General features: G+C 42.5%; 2 protein-coding genes across 3 annotated transcripts; both read right to left on the bottom strand.

Annotated features, from left to right (window-relative positions):
- Positions 1-101: 101 nt before the first annotated feature.
- On the bottom strand, positions 102-2,167 carry LOC129376671 (GTPase IMAP family member GIMD1-like). Its single transcript, XM_055056259.1, is given in 6 exon segments — positions 102-459; positions 462-597; positions 1,433-1,644; positions 1,647-1,694; positions 1,771-1,915; positions 2,079-2,167. Coding segments are annotated over 5 exon segments (678 nt in total). The 5' UTR covers positions 2,079-2,167; the 3' UTR covers positions 102-322.
- A 2,543-nt stretch (positions 2,168-4,710) lies between these two features.
- On the bottom strand, positions 4,711-16,740 carry LOC129376540 (dickkopf-related protein 2-like). 2 transcript variants are annotated; one of them, XM_055056142.1, is made up of 5 exons: positions 16,643-16,740; positions 9,089-9,527; positions 6,968-7,124; positions 6,751-6,882; positions 4,711-6,290 (listed from the first exon to the last, which is right to left on the bottom strand). In XM_055056142.1, exons 2-5 carry the CDS (start codon positions 9,242-9,244, stop codon positions 5,893-5,895), a joined length of 843 nt encoding a protein of 280 aa, XP_054912117.1. In that variant the 5' UTR covers positions 9,245-9,527; positions 16,643-16,740; the 3' UTR covers positions 4,711-5,892. The 2 variants fall into 2 exon arrangements, with proteins under 2 accessions (XP_054912117.1, XP_054912118.1); XM_055056143.1 differs by lacking the exon at positions 16,643-16,740 and having other exon boundaries at positions 8,664-9,170.
- Between the last annotated feature and the right edge of the window lie 8,200 nt (positions 16,741-24,940).

Below are 24,940 nucleotides of genomic sequence, written 5' to 3'. Positions count from 1 at the left end.
TCTGTTGCTTTTTAATTATTTCATGTAATTATTATTTTATTTCAAATGCTGGTTATGGTTAACATAGCTGCCACTAAAGTTTCTTCAAACGTGTTGAAAAGTATTGATTAAATTGCACTTTTCAAAATATGCATAAAAATTAACATTTATATTTTAAATGTCTTCCAGTTTTAGAGTTGAATGTTCTATACAAAATTAAAATTTATTGGTCTTTCAAAATACTACTCTAAATATGATCATATATCGCAATAATTACGATATTTGTTTATTACGGGCCTAAAACCCACATTAACGTTGATGGCTTTGGTCCTCAGAATTTGTGTCAGAGTGATTGGTCTGACCTAAATTGCAGAGCTTTGTGATGGTTCTTCGCTGAGAGGCGGAGCACTTGATCCCTGATTGGGCGGCCTCTGACTGATGGCCAATCAGAGCTGTTGTCCAAAAACGAAACCCCTCCCCAACCTCCTCGGCCAGAGAGCTCAGCCAATCAGCGCTCTGGGTGAGGAACGCAGGCGGTTGAAGCCCCGCCTTCTCCAGGTGATCAGCGTGCGTGAGGACGAGCATGGCGTGATGACGCCAGTCTGGACCGAAGAGACTCTGAAAGGCAAAAAATGTTTTAAACAGTCTTAACATGTTTCTGAAGAAAAAAAAAGGATTATTGTCCCATCAGGAAATGCGTTAGTGACCGCTAATGCGCTAATAGCGCAGCTAATTTTTAATTTAGTTAGCAATTAGCTCTGAAAACATTTAGCACATCCAGCTTCTCCTGAATGAATCTTTGGATAAATTGACCTGGATGTTTTGTAGGCTCTGTAAAGTTCAACGTCTGTGTTGAGGTTTTGTTTGTGGACTGTTATGAATTATTCAGGCAGTTAGACGTTTATATCAGTCAAGTTCATTTGTTTCATTTCAGTTAGACGGGAAACAGAAAGAGGTTACACTAAGCAAACATCACCAGTCGCTTCTACTGGGACCAGTTGTTGGGAGAAATCATTTTATTTGACAGAATAAGTAAAATAACCTTGATATCAAATGGTATATTACACACATTGATTAGGACTTTAATTTTGTGCCTTTCCTGTGTGACTTTTCCTGTAAATTTGATTGTTAGTGTAAGCGCTCTGCACTGTTTCACCTTCATTTAAGTAAATTCACAAATGAAGGATTGGTCTGTTGACATAATTGATGAAACTTGATAAACTGCATTTTTCACATGATCACTTTTTCTTACAGGAATTAATAAAAAGATTAAAAAGTCTAATTTCTAGGATAACGTGAACATGACAGAGTTTTGGACTTGACATTTTTCCGACCCAAAGGTTCGAAAACACAAGTAGAAATAAACGCACCGCCAAGCAGAAACAGGTTGGGATGAAATTCAGATTACGTAAATCAGACAGAGGATTATGGGAGCAGATCTGAATGTTTGTACCTCTGTGTTGCTCAGCAGCTGTGAGTTTTCCTGCAGCTGATCGGCTCTTATTACGACCACCAACACGTGAAGGCCGCCGGGGCAGAGCGCCCGCAGGCGCTGTGGGCGGAGCTTCCCGGGGGGCGTGTCCAGGACGCTGAGCAGGAGGTCAGACTCCGCCCCCTGCCTCCGGAAGTACGCGGGAAACTTCCTGCTCAGGACCCGGAGCTCGTCGTCATGGAGACGCCGGAAACGCAGGTCCCCGTCTGAAATTCGTCGCCGCCTTTAACCGGCGAGAAACGTCGTTAGATTCACACGAAAACATGAACCAGAAGGAAAATCTGCTCTCCGGGACTGACCAATGAGAGCGTTCCCCACGGAGCTCCGCCCACTCTGCCTGTCTCCTAGCAACAGCACATTTAAAGCCACAACGTCCCTTTGTTCTTCTCTTGCTGTCATCAGCCGACTCAGGGGGTTGTCATGGAAACCGAGTTTAGCGTCCATCTGATGAAACGATGAGATTTTATTGCATTTCAGTTTGCAGATAGAGAAACAAACAAACCACGGCAGCTTCTGTCTTCTAGCTCCATGAGTCGGTCTAACCTGTTTGAGTCGCCTTTCTGTCCTTCAGGACGATCAAAAGATTGAAAATAAAACGTTTTCTCACCTGGTCGTACCTGTGCAGGTGCAGCAGACCGGGTTCCGGGTCCGGTCAGCACAGGAAGCTGCAGGAGTGGCTTCAGGTTAAAGTGTAACCAGCCTCTCATATCTGCTGCTCGGCTCAGGATTTATTGCCCCATAAAAGTGACAAACGTCTCTGCAATTCCTCATACTGCAGCGCTGATGACTGTGTGTTGACTTTCATCTGGTTTTATACTGTAATAAAACACAAAATCAAATGTAAATTTATTGATTTAATCATGTGACCTGCTGTCAGTGGACAGAAAACACAACATCTGCTCTGAGCTTCATCATTAAAATGATCATGTTGCTGTGATGTTCAGTCTGTTAGTCATAAACTTCAGTTATTTCACTTCGTGTTTCTCAGGCTTCTCTTTAAACAAACTGTGTTGACACATCAGGCCACATCCAGGAAGCAGGTTTCCATTAATGAACAGACAGGACTGACCTGTGATTAATGTTTGATCCTAATTGATTTTGTCGTGGCAGAATCATTTAATCTCATATTCTATGTTTATGTGTTTGTTTTTGTGTTGTAGGATTTTTCCGTTAGACAAAAGTTTGATTCTTTTCTTTCTGAGACAGGAGGAAGTAGCTAAGTAGCTGCTAACTATCTGTTAACCAGATGCTAACTAGTTACTAACTAGCTGCTAACTATCCACTAACCAGATGCTAGCTATCCGCTAACTAATTGTTAAACAACTAACTAGCAGCTAACTATCTGCTAACTATTCACTAACTATCTGCTATCTGATAACTAGTCACTAACTAGCCACTAACTAGCCGCTAACTATCCACTAACTATCTACTAACTGGATGCTAACTAGCTGCTAACATAGCCTGCCATGCTAGCCAGTTAGCTCTTTGGTGTCTGACGGGTCAGTGGGTTCCTGGGCCTCCTTCGGTTCAGGAATCACACAGCTGAAAGTGAACCATCAGAGTTTTGTTCTCAGATCCAAATCAGAGCCATGAAACAAACCCGTGACATCAGCGAAACGGGGAACCAGATGGAAATGTGACGACAATGCAGATTGATGACCAACTGCGGACGTGCCAGAACGGGGAAACTCTGGCGGAAACGAACGGAAGAGACCCGCTGAGCTTATCTTCAGCAGTCAGAACAGCCGTTCCTCACAAACAGGGAAACTCTGGTCTGCCTGAAGGAAAACCTGCAGAAGATCAGATCAGATCAGATCAGGCTGCAGGAAACTTCGGCTTTTCCACATATCAGATATTTAACTCATATCAACCTAAGCAAAGCTTTTTATAGCAAAGCTTTTTAGATTCATTCAGCTGTAGAAATGTAACAATGTCAGCATTTAAAATGTTAATAGAGTTTTGGTCTGAAGACTTGTTTGGAAATGGAATGTTATAGTGCAGTTTGAGCTACAGGAATAATAATAATAATAATACACTTTCTGTACTTATCTCAGCTTACTTACATCTAAATTTTGTTATTTGGTGGTTGGTTGGAGAACGAGTCATACTGACTTAAAATTAAATAAATGATGGTCTAAATGACCACTGGGAGTTAAACAGATGAACCACTGAAATATACTAATCACTCCAAACATACAGGAAATACTGAGTTAGAGAAGAATTTTGAGTTTATTAAAATGTAACCAACCTCTCTGAAAGCCAATCCTCCCTAAAGCAGAGCCAAAACCCCCGGCCATTGTGGGGAGTCTAACCTGCCTCGCCACCAGGGGGAGCTGTGGGCCTGAGTCTCCTGGTTTTAAACTGTGATGAAGATTGCCTCAGCACCGACAGAGGGCAGCACTGAGAAAGATTTATTCTGAAATAATGTTGAACAAAGTTACACAAAAACATGAAGATAGAACCTTAAATGGCCTTTTGAGGCTGTTTATCGTTATACAAACTACCAACCAGATTTATTCACCATAAGTTGGTATAATTTAATGCGGTTTTATCCTAATATTTACTTTAAATGAGACCCATATGGTCTGAGAAACCCAGATGTTGGACCCATGTTGGATTTTTACATTTTGCCTATTTTGAACTGATTGGGTTCTTTGATATGAAGAACTACCCTGGTGGTCAGCAGGGTTCCCCAAATGGATTCTGTTCAATGGACCCAGTGGGTCCAAACATCCTGGGCCGACCAGAACCCACCCAGCCTGAACCAAACTCTGGTGGGACCTTCAAGCACCAGCTGGGTGTAAATTTAGCTTAATGTCTCATTCCTGTCAGACCGGTTTAAGGGATTAAATACAAAAACACCTGGCTCTTCAAAATGTCACTATTTGAATCTCAGTATCTAATTACAGTGTGAATGCCACTGGAGTTACAGAACCAGTTATTAATGTGGCTGCTCATGTTTGTGTTTAAAGTTTTAAATCTAATACGGTTTTCCAGATGTAAAATATTTAGCTAAAATAGTCTCATCAGTTTCTAATCAGTGCTTCATTGTCAACCAAATCTTTAAATTTCTTTTCCACATTTTAACAAACTTTTCTCCTGATCCTGACTGATTTCACAAAATTTGATATTTATGTTTGGAAATGACAGTTATAATGAAATCATTTGGTATTTTTATCTTCCTGACGTTTTGCACCCGCAGCCTTCAGTACCTGCTTAGAGGAGACGGTCACATCAGAAGCACTTAAGGAAACTCTGGCTCATAGATAATATCAGTTAAAACTAGAAATTACAAACATCTCAATGACGAAAAAAAGGATTTTAAAAAGCTTTATTGTTATTCTGTGTCAAGTCTTATCAATAAACTTGGCTAATACAAGCTAGCTGCTAGCAAAAACATAAAGTCAAATATAGATAAAATACACATAAAATCAGGTGTATTTGAGCCCAACATTAATTTATATCTGTGACCCAGAAAGTTAACAGTTTGAAGCTCATAACTGGAAATGGTTGAATCCAGGAAGAGACTGCTGGCTAGTGCTAGCTTAGCCAGCTAGCATAACATCTATTGGGAGAAATGAAGCAGAGAATACGGTAAATAGGGTTCAGAGGGGTTGTGTAGTAAAGGTGCTTTTAGCACAAAACAGAAAACTATAGCAAGAAGAAAAATTTATTCACAAAACATTTAATAAACTTTCAGTTAAACTCATTAAATGTGAATAATTTCACCCAGATTTACCACAAAATACAATATTTATAGAAAACCAATTCAAAATATCAGTGCAATAAAACAGTCTGGAAAAAATTAATTCATTCATTTAGTTTTTACTCAGAGAATAAACCCAGTAAAATTAGTTAAAATGTAAAAAGTATGATAATATTGACACAAAATGTTTTTTTTAATAAGTTTAAAACAGAATGTGAAAGGAATGGTGAACGGCTGGATTGGAGTCAGAGCGATGGAACCTGTTTACAATGTTATAAAGATGGAATAGTTATTTATTGAAAACATAATTCAAATGTTGACTAAATTGACTAATATTTTATGCTAAAGTGACCAGATATCTGAACTCGGTTTCTTTGTAGATTTAGTGATGAAGAGTGAAAACAATGTGTGAATTAGATCAGATATGCATCAACGTTGTGTTGTTGGGGTCAGACTGGATTTCAAAGCGGTTTCGGTTTGTCTAGACGCCCAGAAGGAAATCACATCCCAATGTCTAAAAGTTTCCTTTCTCCTTCAGCTGGCGTGACAGGAAGCTGGTGACCTCCCAGATATTGAAGGAGACACTCAGGGAATTTCACAAGTGTAAACAGGAATGTAATTCACTCTTTCTTTTACAAATCTGTCTGCCTCTCGTTGCCTCAGGCCTCGATCACAGACAGAGGAGATTTGCTCCGTTCATCCCTCCATCAGTCCGTTATTGTGTCCACCTTATTTCCTCTGACACACATGGAGTCTCGTCTTCGCCGCCACTGAAGACGACGAGGTCGCGGCCCAGCACCGAGGTGTGGGAAGAGGCGTGCCGAGACAAGGAAGGGGAAACCTCAAACTTGGATTTCGCAGCTTGGTCCAGCAGCAAAGATGGCCGCGGTGGCGGAGTCTGGCTGTTTGGGTCCGGCGCGGCCCGGCAGGTGAGTCCGGCGCCGCACGAGCAGCGCTGGAACAGCTCCAAGCCCTGGTGGCCTTTACGCCGCTGACGCGTGCAAACCTGGCCCTCCCGCAACACCGGCTTGCAGATCCGGGCCCAGAAGTGGCGAGCGCAGCACAACCCGTCTGAGCAGTCAGAGGAGCGGAGGCACAGGTCGCCTACCTGACCTGCAGAACCAGAACACAAAACCTCTCTGGTCAACAAACTCCAGGCCGTTTCAATAGAAAGTTCATTGATTAAAAAAGACACAGCCAGCTGCCATTATGTGGACCAATCAGGCTTCCTGTTTGACATCATTACTAAAAGTTTACCAAACAAATAAATTAGTTCTTCACCATTTTGTCCAGAAAAATTAATATAGTGGAAAATCCAACCAAAACAAACCTGCTAGCCTAGCGCTAGCAGAAAAAATGGCTCCTTTTCTTTTACCAAACACAAAACAGAAATCCTACAGCTACTGAAACCTGATCAAACTCCATTTCTGTTTCCATTTAATAAAGAAGGAAGTTGCTCTCAGCGTCTTCAGAGGCTTTTGTGTCATTTCCTCCACTGGTTCTTGGTGCAGCGCCCCCACAGGCCAGGAGGGGAACAGGCTGGTTTGACTGAGAGCGGAGAGAACAAATGTACCTGTAGCAGAAGACCCTTTAAGGTTCACCCTCCCTCGTTTCCTCCATCCTCTGTTAGATGCTGGGTTCATGTCTCCGTCAGCGTCCAGGACACTCTGAGGCCAAAAACCGACCAGCTCAGGAACACAAACGTCTGCAAAACAACAAAGCAAATAATCCATGTTGAAATTCTCCATATTTTTAGATTATATGACCATCGTTTTAAAAGCAGGTCTTACTGCTGCTGCAGCGGTTGCCGGGGCAACACATGGTATCCCTGACGCAGCGCCTGCTCCTCCTGCGGCAGGCGTGGCAGCGGGAATGGGCGGGGCCTCTGGTCGGGACGTGGCAGTATTTTCCCATGGTGCACTCCAGGTCGCTCATGCACTGGTGGAGCTGCACCGAAACCAACCAACAGACAGAGCCACCAAGTTACACCAAAATATCCTGAGTATTCATCTCAAACATGGGATTACTCAGAATATCGAGATTAACACATTTTAACAGACCGTCCAGGTTTGAAACATTTTCATTCTGGTTTGTTAAGAAACTTTTTCAACTGTAACAGATGTATAACAGAGTTAAACATTTTGAAACATTTTAACAGTGAAACATTGAAGCAGACATTTTGATACGATCTGAACAAAACAATAGATTCTTCAGGAACATTGTCGTCGGTTTAATGAAGCTTGAAACATTTTAAATGGTTTGTAGAGAAAATTTGAAACATTGTTGCTGATAGTTAGGAATCCTGAGACAATTTATTGATACATTTTAATGTTTAATTGTTAAAATTATTGAATAGCTGCAGATAAATTGGTCAAATCTGAAGCGCAGTAGCAGATTAGGAAGTAGATTAAGAAACTTTATGATGAAGACTGAAGCATTTTGACATGTTTGTTGGAAGAGACGGAGCTTTGTGACATATAAACACGGTAATAACTGTAAAAACATAGCAGATGAAATAAAAATCAAAACCTGGACACCAAGATGTTAGCGTATGCTAGCTGTGAGAATAAACTTCAAGTAGGAACTGAGTATCTTCATTCATGATCTATGGAGCTAAAATGCAGAGCTTTTATTTTGAAAATCTTTTTCTCTTGGTTATTCTTGGTTAGTAAAAATATAACAATCAGATATTGTTGCTCAAGTTGTTCTAATGTTTTTTGATGTTTAAATTTAACTTCCATCCTATAATCAGGTCTATTTAGTTTTTTTTTTTTTTTTTACTGAAACACTAAAATATTCCCCAAATTAGAAAATAAATCCTCTGGAGTTGTTTTGTCTTGCAGTTTCCTCCTGGATTTTGCTGCTTTCCATCTATAATGTTTTACTGGCTCCATGTGAGGAAAATGTTTCTTAGTGTGACCTCGGTTTAGTTATGTGTGAAGAACCTTAAATTCTCTGGTGTTTTATTTTTACCAGATCACACATTAGTTTGTAAAAAATAATCAGAGGCACTGATGCAAATTAACCAGTTTATTTACTCACAATAACCCTCAGGCATAAATAGTTAATTCATTTCATTGTACAATATTGACCACTTTAAAATCTTAAATCTATGCTGGCCCTGGAAACCTTTCAGCTGATTACTCTGATTAAATAAAATCAGACTGCTGGGGGGAGAAATAATAAACAAAAGTAACTGAATACACCTATGTGTTCCCAAACAAAAACACTCACAACAAAAGAAAGACTCCCTGTGAATAACGCAACAGGAAGAAACTCCCCTTCCACTCGTCTCCTAGATAAAACAGCTGAACCAGGAACAGCAGGTTATTTTATTTACTAGCGAGCCTGGAGGGCTGGGCAATAAACGCCCCTTCCTTAAACCACAAACCCCCAAAAGAATAAAAAAATTAATCAATAAATAACCAAAACATAAATGCATCACAGAAACCAAATCAAACAAAGCTGAAACAGCAGCAGGCCAACCTTCTCTAAAAGCTAGCAGAGCTCTGCATGTCCTCTCCAAGAGGAGGTTTCCTGTAGAGGAATCAGCCTGACCTCTGACCTCTGACCCTCTCAGCGATCTACCCGCTTTTAAATGGAAATGCCGATTGTCTGTCTCTGTAATGAATCAGCTGCGCTCCAACACAGCGTCTTCCTTATATGGGCAAACGGAAGAGTGCGTAATGGACATAATGCGGCGGCTATTAGGATTTAAAAACAACAAACTTTCATAAATGTAACTTTAGAAACTGGAACAAACAGAATGTCAAAAAGTAAAACCTGGATCTGAAGCTCCTTCACCAGCAGAGCTGTTTTCACTCTGTTGTTTGTTGTTGTTTTTCTCTGTCACCTTTGGCCCCTCAGCAGATCAGATCTCAGGTGTTTACAGTCGTGCTGCTTCCACTCACCGTCAGGTCCACGCCACGTCCCCACGCGCTCCTGTTCACGGGCAGCGCGTGGCCTTCAGACAGGATCACGGTCCTGATGGAGTTCAGGCGGACGCGCGCGTCCACGCGGAGGAGCGCGGCCCCGACGCCAAACATCAGCACCAACTGGAGGCTCATCGCTGCGGGACGCGACGACCTTCAGGTTTACGTCCAGGTTGAAAAGTCACTGCAAGCTGCGGGCGCGTGCGGGGCGGTGACTCTCACGCACCTGTTGCTGCTGCTGGAAGATGCTCCGGTTCGCCCAGGTGAGACAAACCCGCAACCTGCTCCATTTATAGGCGGCCCGGTCCGCCCGCAACCCGCCCCGCAACCCGCCCCCCATCGATACCCGCAGTCATCGATACGGAGGCTGCAGATGGACATGTTTGGACTAGGACGTTTTGGTTCAGCTCCAGTTACACTGAAAAAAGAGAATGCAGCTACAACTTAAAAAAATAGTTTGTTAGTTTTATGTAGATTGAGTTTAAATTTATTTAAAAGTGAAATTCATTCACTTTTCTAAACAGGACAATTTGATCAATTGATTTGGATAAAATTCATTTTATCCAAATCATTTCATAAAAGACCAGTTTTGTTTTTTCAGTGTGGATGAGAAACAGGATAATGAAGAGATCAGACTTTAATTCAGAATAAAAGTGAATTTTTCATCATAAAACTTCACATTAAAATTCACCGTGTCTTTAATAATCCAACATGTCACTTACTTTAACTGGAATAATGAATCAGTGATAAAACGTGTTCATTATTTCTGCTTTTTATGCAAAACGTGTATTTTAAGCCACTTTTGGATTAGAATTTAAGCTTTAAATAAACTGTGGAATAAAATAATCTGTTATTTTTACTGAATGTCCGTTAATAACACAATACATGTCTACAGATAAGCAACTACTGTTGCTAAATTACTGAATAAATCAACATCTGAACGCTATATTTATTATATATTTATTGCTATTCATGTCATCCAACCATCAGATTGATGTAAAGAGTTTCAGGAAGCGTTCATGTGAGTCATTTAAGAACGAGGACGCTGACATTAGCGTTAGCAACATGGTTAGCTTTGAGATGCTAACCTGAATAAAGGCTAGCTCCTTTTAGCACACCTTCACCAGCGTCCAATCAGATCGCTTAGAAGCACAAATTAACCCCCAGTTTGCCGAGAGAAGCAGATTCATCTTCTGCTGATGTTTTTTGGGGATGCGCGTCAGATTTACGGCAGTACTAGAAACACGGCAGTATGATGGTTCCGCCCCGAAACCTTTGCAATAAACAATCAAAATCAAAATTTAAAAAATATGATTAATTGGCCAAAAATGTTAACAGATTAAAATCTCTGAGACAGACTTAACTTAAGATATTGGCAGAAATTTCACCAGTTGATAAGTTGCATCTCTTTACGTTTGGCGCAATCCAAGTAAAACTTACAGGCACCAAAAATGTTTCTGAGTCAAGAACAACAAGACACCAGGCTTCAAACACAGAGCAGAGAAACGGTTAGTTTGAATCCGAACTGGATCATCAGTTATTTAAAGTCCCAAATACAAAAAGCAACACAACAGATGAAAGGTTTTGCTTTGAAGCGTATTTTTAGATTGTTTCCGTCTTTAGTGAAAGGCGACTCTGTAAACAGTCGAGTCCTTTCTGTCTGTTACCTTTGGGAGAAACATTTAACATTTCCACAAACAACGCCCACGACACCTGCAGCAGCTTTCACTGAGTCCGAGCCGCAGACACTGATCACAGATAAGATAATGAGCTGGAAAAACCAAACCGCACACACACACACACCTACACACACACACCTACACACACACACACAGTAACACTTCCTGCTTCTCAACCAACCACAGCTGTTTCTCAGACAGGTAAGAATCTGAAGGTCAGGATGGAAAACTTGCTGACTCTTCAGCTCCTTCTGATGCTGAACATCTCTGATCAGTTTCCAAATCTGAATCTAAGCCTGGACTTTGACTGGACCACTCACATTCTAGTTTTGGGTCATTGTCCTGATGGAAGATGCAGCTCTGTAGTTCAGGTGTTTCTAAAATGAGGAGCGTGGGCCCATTTGTGGCCCTTGTAAGAACTTTTTGTGGTCGCTGTAGGGTTGATGCAAACTTCTCATTTAATAAAAATATTGCATGTTCAGTTTATTGTTGAGGAGTAAAAGATAAATAAAAATAAAACTAATTTTGGTTTATTTGATTTGTGAAAGTCTCATTTAGAAAAATCTGATTATCTCATCATTAACTCTGACCTGCTTCCCTCCAGCATGATGCTGCCACCGCCGTGTTTCGCCACACAGGCTGGGAGTTCAGATCAATTCAAAATGGCTTCATATGAGTAAATGGTTGATTGTATGCCACACTTTTCAGATTTCCAGATTTCTTTCATTTGTAATTCAAATTAAGGTTTTTGTTTTGCAACATGAAAAATCAAAGAAATATGAAAAGTATTTTTTTTTAAAAAAGTTGTGTTGCTATAGTAAGTAATGTTTGGGGTACACAAAACATTTTTGTTGTCGCCTCCAGGTGGAGGAACTTATTTATTACCCTGAACTCTGAATCTCTAAGGTGAAACACGGTGGTGGCAGCATCATCCTGTGGAGACGCGGGAGAAAAAACAAAACGATCCTGTTGGAAAACCTGCTGGACGGCAAAGAGGAGCTGGAAACGGAGAAGAAGTTATTTTTATATAAATATATATATATAAAATCTGTTCCTAGAGGTGATTCTGTACTGAATTGATCTCAATAGTAAAACATTGAAGAGTTGAACTGCAGGCGTTCAGATGTGGAAACAGATGGCCAACAGCGCCGCGCTGTGGATTTTCCCTGCAACTGCAAGAACAAAAGGTTAAAGAAAGACAGCAGCAATAAACAAAAATACCAATAGAATATTCAAACTCATTCTTAACCTCAAACTTACAAACCCTAGAAAACTATATATGTGATTTATTTAATTTTAATAAATGTTTTGTTTACTCATTTTGTATCAAAGGCTAAAAAATAATTGTTAAATATTTAGATATTTATTAAAGATACACAAAGTAAAATAACTTTTTATATAGAAAATAGTAAATTAATGGAGTTTCTTTTATTTCAAGACAAACATTAAAGCTCTTAAAGATTTGCCAAAATATTAACTTTGTTTAATTTTAACTTCAATTTATAATTTGAGTCTTTAGGGACAAAAAGGATCTGATTGAAACGGCCAAATATCAACCAATAAACTAATCACCAGTTTTATCCGTTTACATGTCTTATCTTATTATTTCATTGTAATAAGATAAGAAATAATCTTATTATAATGAAATAATAAAATTATTTTATTATCTTGTCTCTAATGAAATAAGATATTTTTCCACGTTGCGGTGGACAACAGCATCACATTAACAATGATGACATCTTATAACAACAACATGGCTGAAGGAGAAACTATAACTATAAAAACACAAAAAAAATACAATATATTTTTTTTATTTTTTTGTGTTGGAAATGGCGTAAAAGCAGCTAAAAGGCAGATAATTCAAAACTAAAACAGTTCAGTCACTAATAAAAAGAAATAAAGTTTTAAAGAAGCTCATCCTGTTTTTACAGCCAACTTTGGATTTTAAAACATTTCTACTAAATAAACGGATTGAAATTTGAATTATACTGTTTTATTTTATTTATACAGTAAAATCTGTTTATTCAGCAAATATTACTGAAAAATATTGAGATTTTATGCATTTATAGGGTTTTTAAAAGATGGAAAGACGTCAGCTTTAACTACTAGAACAGAATAGAATAGAATAGAATAGAATAGAATATTCTCGATAGATCTGAAGGGGAAATTGTTTGTATATTGACAGCCACTTCATGTTAAATATTGGTACATAGAAATATAAGTGTAAACAATATAAAATTTATTTAAAAAAATAGACATAATTGTGATATTGTAAATTATTTAAATATAAATATTAAATGTAACAAACATATAAAATGAATAAATAGAATGAACAAATAAAACAATCTATGAATAAAAACGCAAATATAAATAGATTTATAGAAAAGCACAGTCAGTCGTCTTCTGATGGCTGCAGGCAGGAATGATTGGAGCCGTTTGGTCAATGGAGCCGATTGGTCAATGGTGCCGATTGGTCAATGGTGCCGATTGGTCAATGATCAATGGTGCCGATTGGTCAATGGTCGCTGGAGCCGTTTGGCCGATGGTAGTCGATGGAGCCGATTGGTCGATGGAGCTGTTTGGTCGATGGTAGTCGATGGAGCCGATTGGTCGATGGTGCCGATTGGTCAATGGTCGATGGAGCCGATTGGTCGATGGTGCCGATTGGTCAATGGTCGATGGAGCCGATTGGTCGATGGAGCTGTTTGGTCGATGATTGATGGAGCCGATTGGTCGATGGTGTCAATTGGTCAATGGTCGATGGAGCCGATTGGTCGATGGTGCCGATTGGTCAATGGTCGATGGAGCCGATTGGTCGATGGTGCCGATTGGTCAATGGAGCCGATTGGTCGATGCTGCCGATTGGTCAAAGGAGCCGATTGGTCGATGGAGACGATTGGTCAATGGTCGATGGTGCAGATTGGTCAATGGAGTCGTTTGGTTGATGGTACCGATTGGTTGACGGAGTCGTTTTGTCGACGGAGCCAATTGGTCAATGGTTGATGGAGCCGATTGGTTGATAGAGCCATTTGGCCGATGGTACCGATTGGTTGATGGAGTCGTTTTGCCGATGGTGGTCAATGGAGCCGATTGGTCAATGGTCGATGGTGCCGATTGGTTGATGGAGTCGTTTGGTCGATGGTGCCGATTGGTCAATGGAGCCGATTGGTTTATGGTGGTCGATGTAATGGATGTTTTTTTGGGTGTGACTGTCAAACCGGAGCGCCCGGAGAAAACCCAGCAGTTCAAAATTGAAAATAACTCGACCTACAAGCTACGAAGGAACCTTTCGTACCTCTCCTCTGCTCAGAAGATGTAATTCCACCATGACTGTCTGCGGGAAGGTGGAGTGATTGTCTTCCTCCTAGAGTAGACCGGTGGTTGACACTTGCACTCACTGATTGAGTCCACAGAATCTGACCTGGAGCTTGGACGTCTGGGTATCAACCTCGGTATGGAAGCTCTTTTCTTCTCCGGGATGTCAGACTCTGAATCCTCTGCAGCCGATTTGTTTCTAGGAATGTCTCTCGCTGTGGCCTCTGAACTACTCCTTGACTCATCCTCCGAATTGTACGAAGGAAGTGGCATCGGTCCTGTTTGTTTCCTTCCCTTGACGGGACGGAGTGAAACGACTGACTCTTCAGAGGTGCTGTCGTCAGAATCTGAATCACTGGTAGAGTCACTTGAAGACTCCTCTGTTTTTCTTGGATTTGGGAGAGTCTTTCTTTGCATTTGAAAGACTTTCTGCTGCAGCTTCAGCAGAAGCCTGAAGTTCCGTCATGTATGCCTCAATGTCTGGTTGGAAGGCTTTGTATTCCTTCTGGAGAGAAGTGATTTTAGTCTTGAAATAATTCAAGCGCTTGGTCAGCTTCTCTCTTTCCTTTTTTTTTTTGTAAACGAGGAAAACATCGATTTGGTCCCAAGCTTTGCGGTTCCTTTCAATTCCTCGATCTTCTTCAGACGGGCAGTCTGGGTCTGCTGCAGCTCCCTGACCTTCTTCTCCACCTCCTCGAAGGAAATCTCCCAGCCAGTCTGGTCCGTAAGCCTTTCCGTCAACACCAGGATTTCTAGTTCCAACTCCCCGTTGAGGGCGCTCAGCCTCCGCTTCTCGTCGATGGCGCAGAGAAACTGATATTTCAGCATTGGCACGTTGATCGCCTGTTGGCTCAGCGATCTGAGCATATTGTCCAGTTTCTGGTTCTTTCTCCTGGCTTCGTCACCGCCTTCATCATCCGAGATGACTTTCTTCTTCACGGTGACCAAGTTGTACATTTTAATTTCTGCCTGATCTCTCTAAAGTAGCTGTCTTGAATCGCCATCATCTCCTTGTTTTCCCTTTCTTTCTCTGTGAATTCTTCAAACAGCTTTGTTTGTTGAACAAGTTGTCTTGACAAGACGCCGACGTTTTTTCTTAACTCTTTGTTGAGAATTAACAGCCTTTCCTGACGTTGTTGGGCTCCCTGGTTCAAAGACTTCATCAGTGGTTCTTCAATCATTTGCTCATTCGTGTGTTTCAACACATCGAAAAGCATCGTCCTTCTTTTGCACAAACTGTCCAGTTTTTTCCTCCTCGTCAGCCCAGATGTCAATTCCAAGTTCAGCTTGTAGAGCCGCTTCTCGCATTGTTTGAAAAACGCCTTCTCGTCTTTCTCCAGCCGCTTCCGATTTTGGTAGCGGCTCCTGCGGTCCGAGGAGTTCTCCAGCGCTGCGTTGACTTTCAGCAGCCTCTGGATCGCCTTGTTGTTCTTTTTGCGGACTTTCTCAGCGTTGTAAAAAGCAGTCCCTGCTTTCTGCTTCTCCACTTTATACATTCTGACGTTTTCCTCGCAGCTTGAAGCCAAAACTGTGAGAGCAAAACGTGACGCAGGTCAGACAGCTGCGCAACGCGAAGCTCGACGTGACTCATCGGAATCCAGTGAAATGGATTCTGATGAGTCAGACAGAGGCTGCGCCATCAAGCGACGCCATTGATGACATCATCAGGCTGTGTGACTTCATCAATGTGATGTCACGCCCTCCCAGCAGGGCTCTTTTTTTGTCACAATAACAGATTTCGATGGATGATAAAATGACCAGAAGTTGCTGTGATAAACGAGAACCATCTTCAAATAATATAACGGCTTAATAATGTAAGAACAAATTCACATTTTTTGTACCACAATCAAGCAATTGTGAAAAGGTATGACAACAAAAATTCCTCGAATAAACTTTAAATTTGAATGTATGGAGTGAAAATAGTCTCAAAATATCTGCACAATACTGGATTTGTAAACCTTAAAACAAAATAAACCTCCTCCAAAGCCTACAAATGTTGAAAACGTACGCACAAGTCACACACACAAAACTGCATTTATGCACAGATCCTAAACTAAAACCGTTATGTTTGATCTAAAAACATCTCTGTGTTTTTACAGATGTTAGTTTAGTATCCAGTGTGAAACAGGAACAGTTTTAAACTCTGTTGTTTTCATTAAGCTTCCGTTCAATAATACAAAACCGGAAATAGAACAGTATTTTTAAAATAAAAGCATTAAACCTAAACCGGAAGTTAATTATACATAAATCAGATAAAACCAAGTAAAAGCGATAATACAAATAAATAAATAAGTTGATATGGGTTATTTATAATTGTCTCCTCTGATTAATTGTATAAATTGTGGATATTTATTAGTTTTGTTCATTATTGTTCTCCAGCAGATTAAAGTTTTAATTCTGGTTAAAACGGGCTGATCGCTGGTTTTGGGTTTGTTTCCATCGAGCTGGTTGCCTGTTTTTCTAGCCAGATCTGGCAACATGGGGCTCCACGGAACCGCTGATTGGGTCACCGCGGCTCCAACGGCACCTTTTTACTGACCGGCTTCCGTTGTTTCCGGCCCGGTCCACATGTCTGACGGTGTTCTGGAGCTGAAACCCGAACCGGAGAAGATGGAGGCGGCAGCGGCGGTGTGGGGAAACGGAGCGGGGCTGACGTGACGTGGGAGCGGCAGCTCCAGCGCGGCCTGTCCGGCGCAGGAAGCGCGCAGACCGGAGCGCAGACCGGACCGCAGACCGGAGCGCAGACCGTGAGTCCCGCTGCTACTGGAGGTTTCCTGGCTGCTGTTTGGGTCAGCTGGTGCTGACTGGAACCGACTCTTTCTTACATAATTATTATTAGACTTTAACCTCTGATGTTTCACAGACAGTCAGTTCCTTGACATGCAAAACTTATTCCTTGAATATTTTCTAACGTGTTTCTGGTTTATTCAAATTAGAAAATGTTCTATTTATCACTGAGGAAAGTTACATCAGCAGTGGTAGCAGTCAGTCCTCCAATGAGTTAGAAAAAGCCTCTGACTGAAGACTGTTTGACAGTCTCATGCATATTCCACAGTAACATGTCAAGGATGACTCCATCAGTTGTTGGCAAGCTCTGCTAATCCACTGCCTTTGCTCTGCTGCCTGTTTTTAAAGGAATCCCTCATTAGTTGTAAAAATACTTTATATTCTAGAAACAAATGAACTGCAATAAGGCAAAAAAACTCCCTGATTTTTATTTTATTATATTATTGCCATGCTGTTTGTGCTGCAATGCATCCTGGGTAGATAGCATATGCTATGTGCTAAATCTTGAGCTCCGTCCCTCCAGAACAATAAGTTCTGCTCATTCAGTCGGACTCAGACTCTTCAGTTTGAACCAAAGCAGTTCAGTCACACTGATTCCACACAGTATGCTAAATTATTTCAAGTAGATGAAAAAGTCTTTGCAAACATTAAAGTTTGTATTTCTACTCATGTTTGGACTCGATTGAGTTCAATTCATTTTAAGTGCATTTAAACCCAGAATGACTGTTAATCCAAACCACTAACACTAGAAAAGTAAAGTTCACTGCATCATTACCAGCAGAACACACACACACACACACACACACACACACACACACACACACACACACACACACACACACACACACACACACAGGTATCCTCCTGCTTGCTGTGTGCCAGCAGTGAGTCACAGGGAGAAGCAGGATCCCACAATGAGTGTTGATCTAGAGACAACGCCCTGCTGCGAGGCGAGACGCTGCCGGTGTTGACTCAGCAGCTGGACTCCCAGGCCGGCAGGAGAGGCACAAGGTTTCCTGAAACGGCTCAAACAGGAACAGGAAACGGATGTTTGTTGTCAAAGCCTCTTACATGTGTGAGGCAAGTTGGCTCCACTTCTCACTTTCAGGTGGGAGATTTCTGAGGGCTGTTCTGCTTTTTCAGCCCACAGGATCTCAGTGAGTTTCTGCTCAGTTTTCGCTCCGGCCTGGGTGGATGTTCTGCTGTGTTTTGAGCCTTGGTCGTGTTTCCAGGTCCAGTTCTGCTTCAGCGTTAATGTTTTTTGGCAGAAGTCATGGTGGGTTCTGTGATGGAAAGCCGGTCAGGTCCAAACCGTGGCACTTCACCTCCAACCACAGTTGGTATGAAGTTCTTTAGCTGGGATGCTTCTGTCCTGGTGCCAAATAATTCAGATTTAGACTCGTATTCCTCCAGAAGCCTTTGTCTGTTCGTGTGTTTCTTGAAGAGCAAAGGTTTTCCAGTTTAAAACTTCTTATGAAGGTCAAACTTGTTTCGTTTGTCTCTACAGTCGCAGGACGTTGCTGTTGGTCCATGCTGACATTGTTGGGTTTTTGGAGACTGCTCTCAGCATCTTGCAGCTTTCAGGGGGAACTTACTTGAGTTTTCATTGGCTGGCCAGTGGGATTCACGTCAACAACGTCTCAACCAGCATATTCAATCCACAACGAGACCGTCGCAGTCGGCGAGACGAGTTGCTCCAAGATCAAACTTTGAGGTTCAAGTCTTTTCATCAGATGAGGTGGAAGATGATGAAACTTGCTGGTTTGTTTTCTGATTGGACAGTCGTGATTTTTCGTACCAGCAGTTGCAGTGGGGACTTTGTTGGGTTTGTGGAGACTCTTTGCAGCATCTTTGCGCCTCCCTCAGGGGGAACTACTGGAGCATTTGTTGACCAGCCTGTGGATTTATGTTACCAACATCTCAACCCACATTTTCCATCGTACTCGGTGGGATGGCGTTTCAAAATGGCCGCTCCTCACGTCAACAATATCAAACTTTGGTGGGAAGACGTTTATTGTCTGGCACACATATTAATGTTAGATGTAGCGCCTGCAGCCATAAACTGCACAGATGAAAACATGTGTTTGCTGGTAGAAAGTAAAGCTCAGTGATGTTTGGAAGAGAAATTGTGAACAATGTTTTTTTTGGTGACACCAAGTTCAAACAAATCTTTATTTTATCAATGCATATGAAGGCAGTTTCGTCCCTCTGTGGATCTGACTCCGTAGGGCATGGATGGCTTGTTGTCATGTTTTTGGTGCTTTTGCCGAAGTTGTGGCAGATCTGCAGTCGTTCCCTCTGTGAAGGCGGTCAGATGGTCGGCTGAACTGGAACAAACCCACGTTGGTTGTTTATGTTCAGTTTGAGTCAAACCCAGAAAACAGCGACTCTGAAAGATGCGTCTCATTCTTGCCTCTGATGGTTACACACCAGAGGAGGGTTACAGTACGCGACCCAAGGTACGTAGAGTACTTTGCATTCTGCAGGAAGTGCAGAAACCCGCTGGTTTCCTGATGACTTATGTGGTTACGCAGCTGCCAGTAAACAAGCACGTATCTAATGTCCCCGCAACTGATTAGCTTCTGAAATGCAGAACAAAGTTCAGTGGAAGTTCGGTTCGGTCCTGACAGTCGGGTTGTTTGCTGATCTTCAGATTCCTCATGAACTCTTTGTTCACCAGGAGTTTTTACTGTTCAGACGGAATCAATAATTATGGAACGAAAAGAAAATCTGTGAATCTGAAGCGAATCAGTCTGATGGAGTCCCTCAGGGCCGTGTGCTCGGATCATTTTTTAATGTTTATGTAAGTTTTTATTCTGTAATTTCAACAACAAAACATGTTCTTAAAATAAAACACAAGACAAATTACAGTATCAAATATCCAAAATGCTGCTTGGAAAGTTTTTACTGTTACAATTTGAGGTTTGATGATTTTAATGCAAGTTTTTCTTCCCTGACAGTTTTAAAGCCAAAAGGAGCATTTGAGCCTCTTTTCCTTCCATATATTTGTTTTATTCCTGGTAGATTAACCTTGTTTCCATTTCCAGAACTTATTTGAATATAATTATATGATGTCATACTTTATAATCATCCATTTAAAATGGAAATCTGTGACATGAACTTGGACGTGGTTTCATGTGAACTGCAGCTGTTTTATCGATTTCAACTGAGCAAAATGTGGAAATTTTCTCCAGAGGAATATTTGTGCATTTTATCACAGACCTTAATTTTCAGTAAATATCCGACAGAGTTGTGGTTTTTGGGGTTGCACAGTTGAAACTGTTGCTTAGCAGGTTCAGAAAACTTTTCTCCCCTCTAAGACGTAAAATGGTTTGCAGATTAAAAGTGAATCCTTTATTTCTGCTGTTATTTTACGTACAGCACAGACTTCCTTCACAGTTGGACGCGTAATAAGTTTATTATCGGAGCCTAAAAAGTTTGGATTCTGGCTGCTGACTGCTGGACTGGAAGGTTTACCGTTTAAACTGGGAATGTGAGGTTTGTGTTTTTCTTCTTGTTCATTATTTTGGTACCAAATTGGAAACAGAGGCTGGCATCGACTGGAGGCCTCTGTGCTGGGCGTTTGCTTTCCTCTGGAGTCTGGATAGACACCTAGAGCTGGAGCACATAGAAATGGCTATTATCAATGGTCAAGAAAGGCAAACGAGCCGTAACTGCACAACAGGCTTGTGAATCCAGGTGGGTGTGGGTGGCAGCTTGTATATTTCTCAGTGGGTGAGATGTGGAGTCCGTTATCCGGAGGAAAATGTCTGGAATCTCAGCTGCTGCCTGCTGGACTGGCAGGTTTTCGCTCCAAACCGGGGACCCTGCCATTATTTAATCCGTCTGGCAGCGTTCACAGACTGAACAAAGCCAGAGTTACCACAATGAGATTACATATGAGCAGAAATGATCGTTTTTGTTTTGTGAAACTGCAGGAAAGGGAGGTCATAAAGATTGTTTCCTGTCCTTGAAACCCAGAAACGTCTAAATCTGTTTTGCTCCTTTGTTACATTTTATCCCCATTCAAGGCAAAGAGCCTCTGGTTCCTCCACTTGTTTTAGTTGGAAGAAAGTTGGTATGATAGAGAAATTTGCTGTAGTTCAGACTGGCAGCTGTGGCTGTAAACTCTCCAACGACAGCGTTTTTATTGAGTCATAAACCTTTGCACCATTTATCAGGATATTTTCTCTGCTGCGTTTGGATCATTTGCTGTGTTTCTGTTATAAATGTGCACAAAACCTTTGACGTTATAAACCTCTCCACAATGTCACAGTTGAGGTGTCTCCATTAATAAGAAATGTAATGAAAATTCATTAAAATCCCAGCATCAGAAGAGACGTCGGCGTCTGAAGCATCATAACCTCAGATGCTTCAGACGCGTTTTCCTCAGGACCGTCCTGAGGAAAACGCTGCCGTCTGTCCTGGCAGCGTTTTTGGGGAATTGGTTTGTTACCATGAAGCAAATTGCTGAAGAAATGCTGATGTTGATTTTCCTTGGTGCTTCTGCACGTTTCAGCTGCTGGTGTGGATAGAAACAGGAAACTGAGCCGAACTCGTCTGTTTCTTTAAAGAACAAACTGATAAACGGCTACGCTAGCAGCTAAAGCCTTTTAATCGCTGCAGATCCGTCATGTTGATGGCCAGGTGTTTGCTTTATGACCAATGCTTCAGCATAATTAACTTCTTCTGTGTAAGAATAACTTACAGAAGCTACTTACTGCATAAGCGTATTGATGCGATGCTGTTAAAGTTTGCAGTGTCCCTTTAATGGTTAGTTACTGCAGTGGCGCCATCATTTCTCCTTAAATCAGACGATTAATGTTCAGGTTGTTGTCCAGTGTTTGAATCAGGAGTTTGTAAATGTTACAGTAGAGAAGACATGTTGGTTTAAACCTGCAGTAAATATTAAAAGCTTTAACGACCCAAACGCAGCCGAACTCAGAACCAACTGAAGCCCGGTTCCATGGCTCCTTTGGATGTTTGGGCCGATCAGAACCAGTGGCGGATCCCGGCGCTCCCAGCCCATCAGACAGCAGGCACAGGGGTATTCTGGGAAAAATCCCAGCAGTCTGTGAATGTGGATCCAACAAAGAGCAAAATCCTGGTGAGGAAGAGGAGAAATCTTCACGCCAGAATCTCTGACGTGATAAAACGTTCAGAGAGCCGCGTTTCCTGAGGGATAGAGAGGATCGGGTTTGTTGTGTCTGAAGAAGCTAAATAACTTTATTAAAAGCCGCTTTCACATCACATCTGTTGGCTCTTCATCACAAATTATTGAGGAAATTTCCAGCTGTGGTCAGAGGCTGCAGTCCAGCAGGCAGCAGGGCTGCTGCTGCTGCTTTTATCACCACTGATTACATCTGGATTTAAATGCCACCAGCGCAGATACAGCAGGATATCCCGGGGCCAAAGGTGGCGGCAGACGGTGGCGCAGTTCAAGTTTGGGATTGTGAATATTATAGAGAAAGAAACGGCTGAGGAAGGCGACGGCTCGTTGTTGGAGCCTGAGGAAGAGTTGGTTAGCAGAGCTGAGACTCGCTCCGATTGGGAGATGATCCGGTTCTGGAGCGGACCGGATCCATCCGGATCCCACCGGAGCGAGGATCCGACTGGCTCCAGTCCAGCCGTAAGCAGAGCTTCACTTCATCATCAATTATTAATTATTCCAGCTGAAGATGTGAAGCATCATTTGACCTGGAAGTGAACCGAGACGGTTCAGCTGAACGTCTCAGAGGAAGCGACCCAAACTGACTCGATCCGGTCCAGTGGAACCAGAATATGTTGGTTCAGTTCAGCAGAGAGGTTTTCACTTCGTTAATATTTACTTTTACATCCTGAAGCAGCAGCTGCTTCGCTACGTTGGCAGAATCAACAAAAACACTTTTGCCACCAACGTTTTTTCATTTTCTGTCGCTTCGTGAAGCTCAGAGGGTTTAGAATCGGATCAAAAAGCGTCAAAGTGACTCACAGCTGTGAGTCACCCTGACTGTTTGTCCCTGTAACTGAGACCCGGTTCTGTTCCTGAACCGTTGAGCCAGGCAGCCTGCACAGCTCACAGTCACAGCTACCTGCAGCTCTGGAGTATTTTAGTCATCAGATAAAAGTAAAAACGCCGCATTCTGCAGATTCAAACACTTACTGATACTTTTTGATTTAGTATCTGAAAATTTCTCTTTTAAATAAGAAACTGAAGATTTAATTGCATAAACAGCAGTAGCAGCAATTCTCTAGGGAACATTTCATGATGTGTAGCAAAGAAAACATCTGCAGCTAAATATTTCTAACATGAAAGTTCAGCTGTTGGTTGACTTTACTAATTTTTGGATTAATTAATAAAAGTTGCTTAATACATTTTTACTGAATTTGAACTGATGAAGATAAAACTGCAGGATTTAATTTTTTTCATTTTAATTTTGGTCTAAAGTGTAAATGATTAGCCCCGCCCCCTCACAAAAGTTAAAACGTTCCAGCAAAGTGGGCAGAGCCGATATGCTTTGCTGTAAGAGTCAATAATTTTGCGTCTCTTCATTCCCTCTGACGCGTCTGGCGCCTGTTTCCCGTGTCGTTGCAGATTTTCATGGGCCCAGACTCGGCAGGAAGTTCTGCTGGGAGTCGGTTCTGGTTCCTAAACACTGCAGTCAGTCTGAGAGTCACCTGTTCAACACCTTCACCAACAGTCAGAGCAGAACAGACCAGTTCCACTCCGTCCGTATTGCAAATCAGTCACACATTTGTAAAGTGGAGCCTGGTGGAGGAGCAACTAAAGCCTGGCGGAGGAGCAACTAAAGCCTGGTGGTGGAGCAACTAAAGCCTGGCGGAGGAGCAACTAAAGCCTGGTGGAGGAGCAACTAAAGCCTGGTGGAGCAACTAAAGCCTGGTGGTGGAGCAACTAAAGCCTGGCGGAGGAGCAACTAAAGCCTGGTGGAGGAGCAACTAAAGCCTGGTGGTGGAGCAACTAAAGCCTGGCGGAGGAGCAACTAAAGCCTGGTGGAGGAGCAACTAAAGCCTGGTGGTGGAGCAACTAAAGCCTGGTGGTGGAGCAACTAAAGCCTGGCGGAGGAGCAACTAAAGCCTGGTGGAGGAGCAACTAAAGCCTGGTGGTGGAGCAACTAAAGCCTGGCGGAGGAGCAACTAAAGCCTGGTGGTGGAGCAACTAAAGCCTGGTGGTGGAGCAACTAAAGCCTGGCGGAGGAGCAACTAAAGCCTGGCGGAGGAGCAACTAAAGCCTGGTGGGGGAGCAACTAAAGCCTGGTGGTGGAGCAACTAAAGCCTGGTGGTGGAGCAACTAAAGCCTGGCGGAGGAGCAACTAAAGCCTGGCGGAGGAGCAACTAAAGCCTGGCGGAGGAGCAACTAAAGCCTGGTGGAGGAGCAACTAAAGCCTGGTGGTGGAGCAACTAAAGCCTGGCGGAGGAGCAACTAAAGCCTGGTGGAGGAGCAACTAAAGCCTGGCGGAGGAGCAACTAAAGCCTGGTGGAGGAGCAACTAAAGCCTGGTGGTGGAGCAACTAAAGCCTGGTGGAGGAGCAACTAAAGCCTGGTGGTGGAGCAACTAAAGCCTGGCGGAGGAGCAACTAAAGCCTGGTGGAGGAGCAACTAAAGCCTGGCGGAGGACCAACTAAAGCCTGGTGGAGGAGCAACTAAAGCCTGGTGGTGGAGCAACTAAAGCCTGGCGGAGGAGCAACTAAAGCCTGGTGGAGGAGCAACTAAAGCCTGGTGGAGGAGCAACTAAAGCCTGGTGGAGGAGCAACTAAAGCCTGGCAGAGGAGCAACTAAAGCCTGGTGGAGGAGCAACTAAAGCCTGGTGGAGGAGCAACTAAAGCCTGGTGGAGGAGCAACTAAAGCCTGCCAGAGGAGCAACTAAAGCCTGGTGGAGGAGCAACTAAAGCCTGGCGGTGGAGCAACTAAAGCCTGGTGGAGGAGCAACTAAAGCCTGCCAGAGGAGCAACTAAAGCCTGGTGGAGGAGCAACTAAAGCCTGGTGGAGGAGCAACTAAAGCCTGGCGGTGGAGCAACTAAAGCCTGGCGGAGGAGCAACTAAAGCCTGGCGG

The sequence above is a fragment of the Poeciliopsis prolifica genome, unplaced genomic scaffold, assembly GCF_027474105.1.
Source record: "Poeciliopsis prolifica strain line A6 unplaced genomic scaffold, Auburn_PproV2 SCAFFOLD044, whole genome shotgun sequence".
Classification (NCBI taxonomy): Eukaryota; Metazoa; Chordata; class Actinopteri; order Cyprinodontiformes; family Poeciliidae; genus Poeciliopsis; species Poeciliopsis prolifica.
The sequence above is the reverse complement of the archived record's forward strand: the minus strand, read 5'-3'. Positions and strand labels throughout refer to the sequence as shown.

What these genes read in the sequence shown, in the direction of transcription:
- LOC129376540 (XM_055056142.1), bottom strand. Translation starts at nt 9,244, where the DNA reads ATGAGCCTCCAGTTGGTGCTGATGTTTGGCGTCGGGGCCGCGCTCCTC. An exon ending in GACGTGGCGTGGACCTGACG is followed by an intron (nt 7,125 to 9,088) that starts GTGAGTGGAAGC and finishes GTTTCGGTGCAG; the next exon opens with CTCCACCAGTGCATGAGCGA. An exon ending in TAAAGGGTCTTCTGCTACAG is followed by an intron (nt 6,291 to 6,750) that starts GTACATTTGTTC and finishes CTGGTTCTGCAG; the next exon opens with GTCAGGTAGGCGACCTGTGC.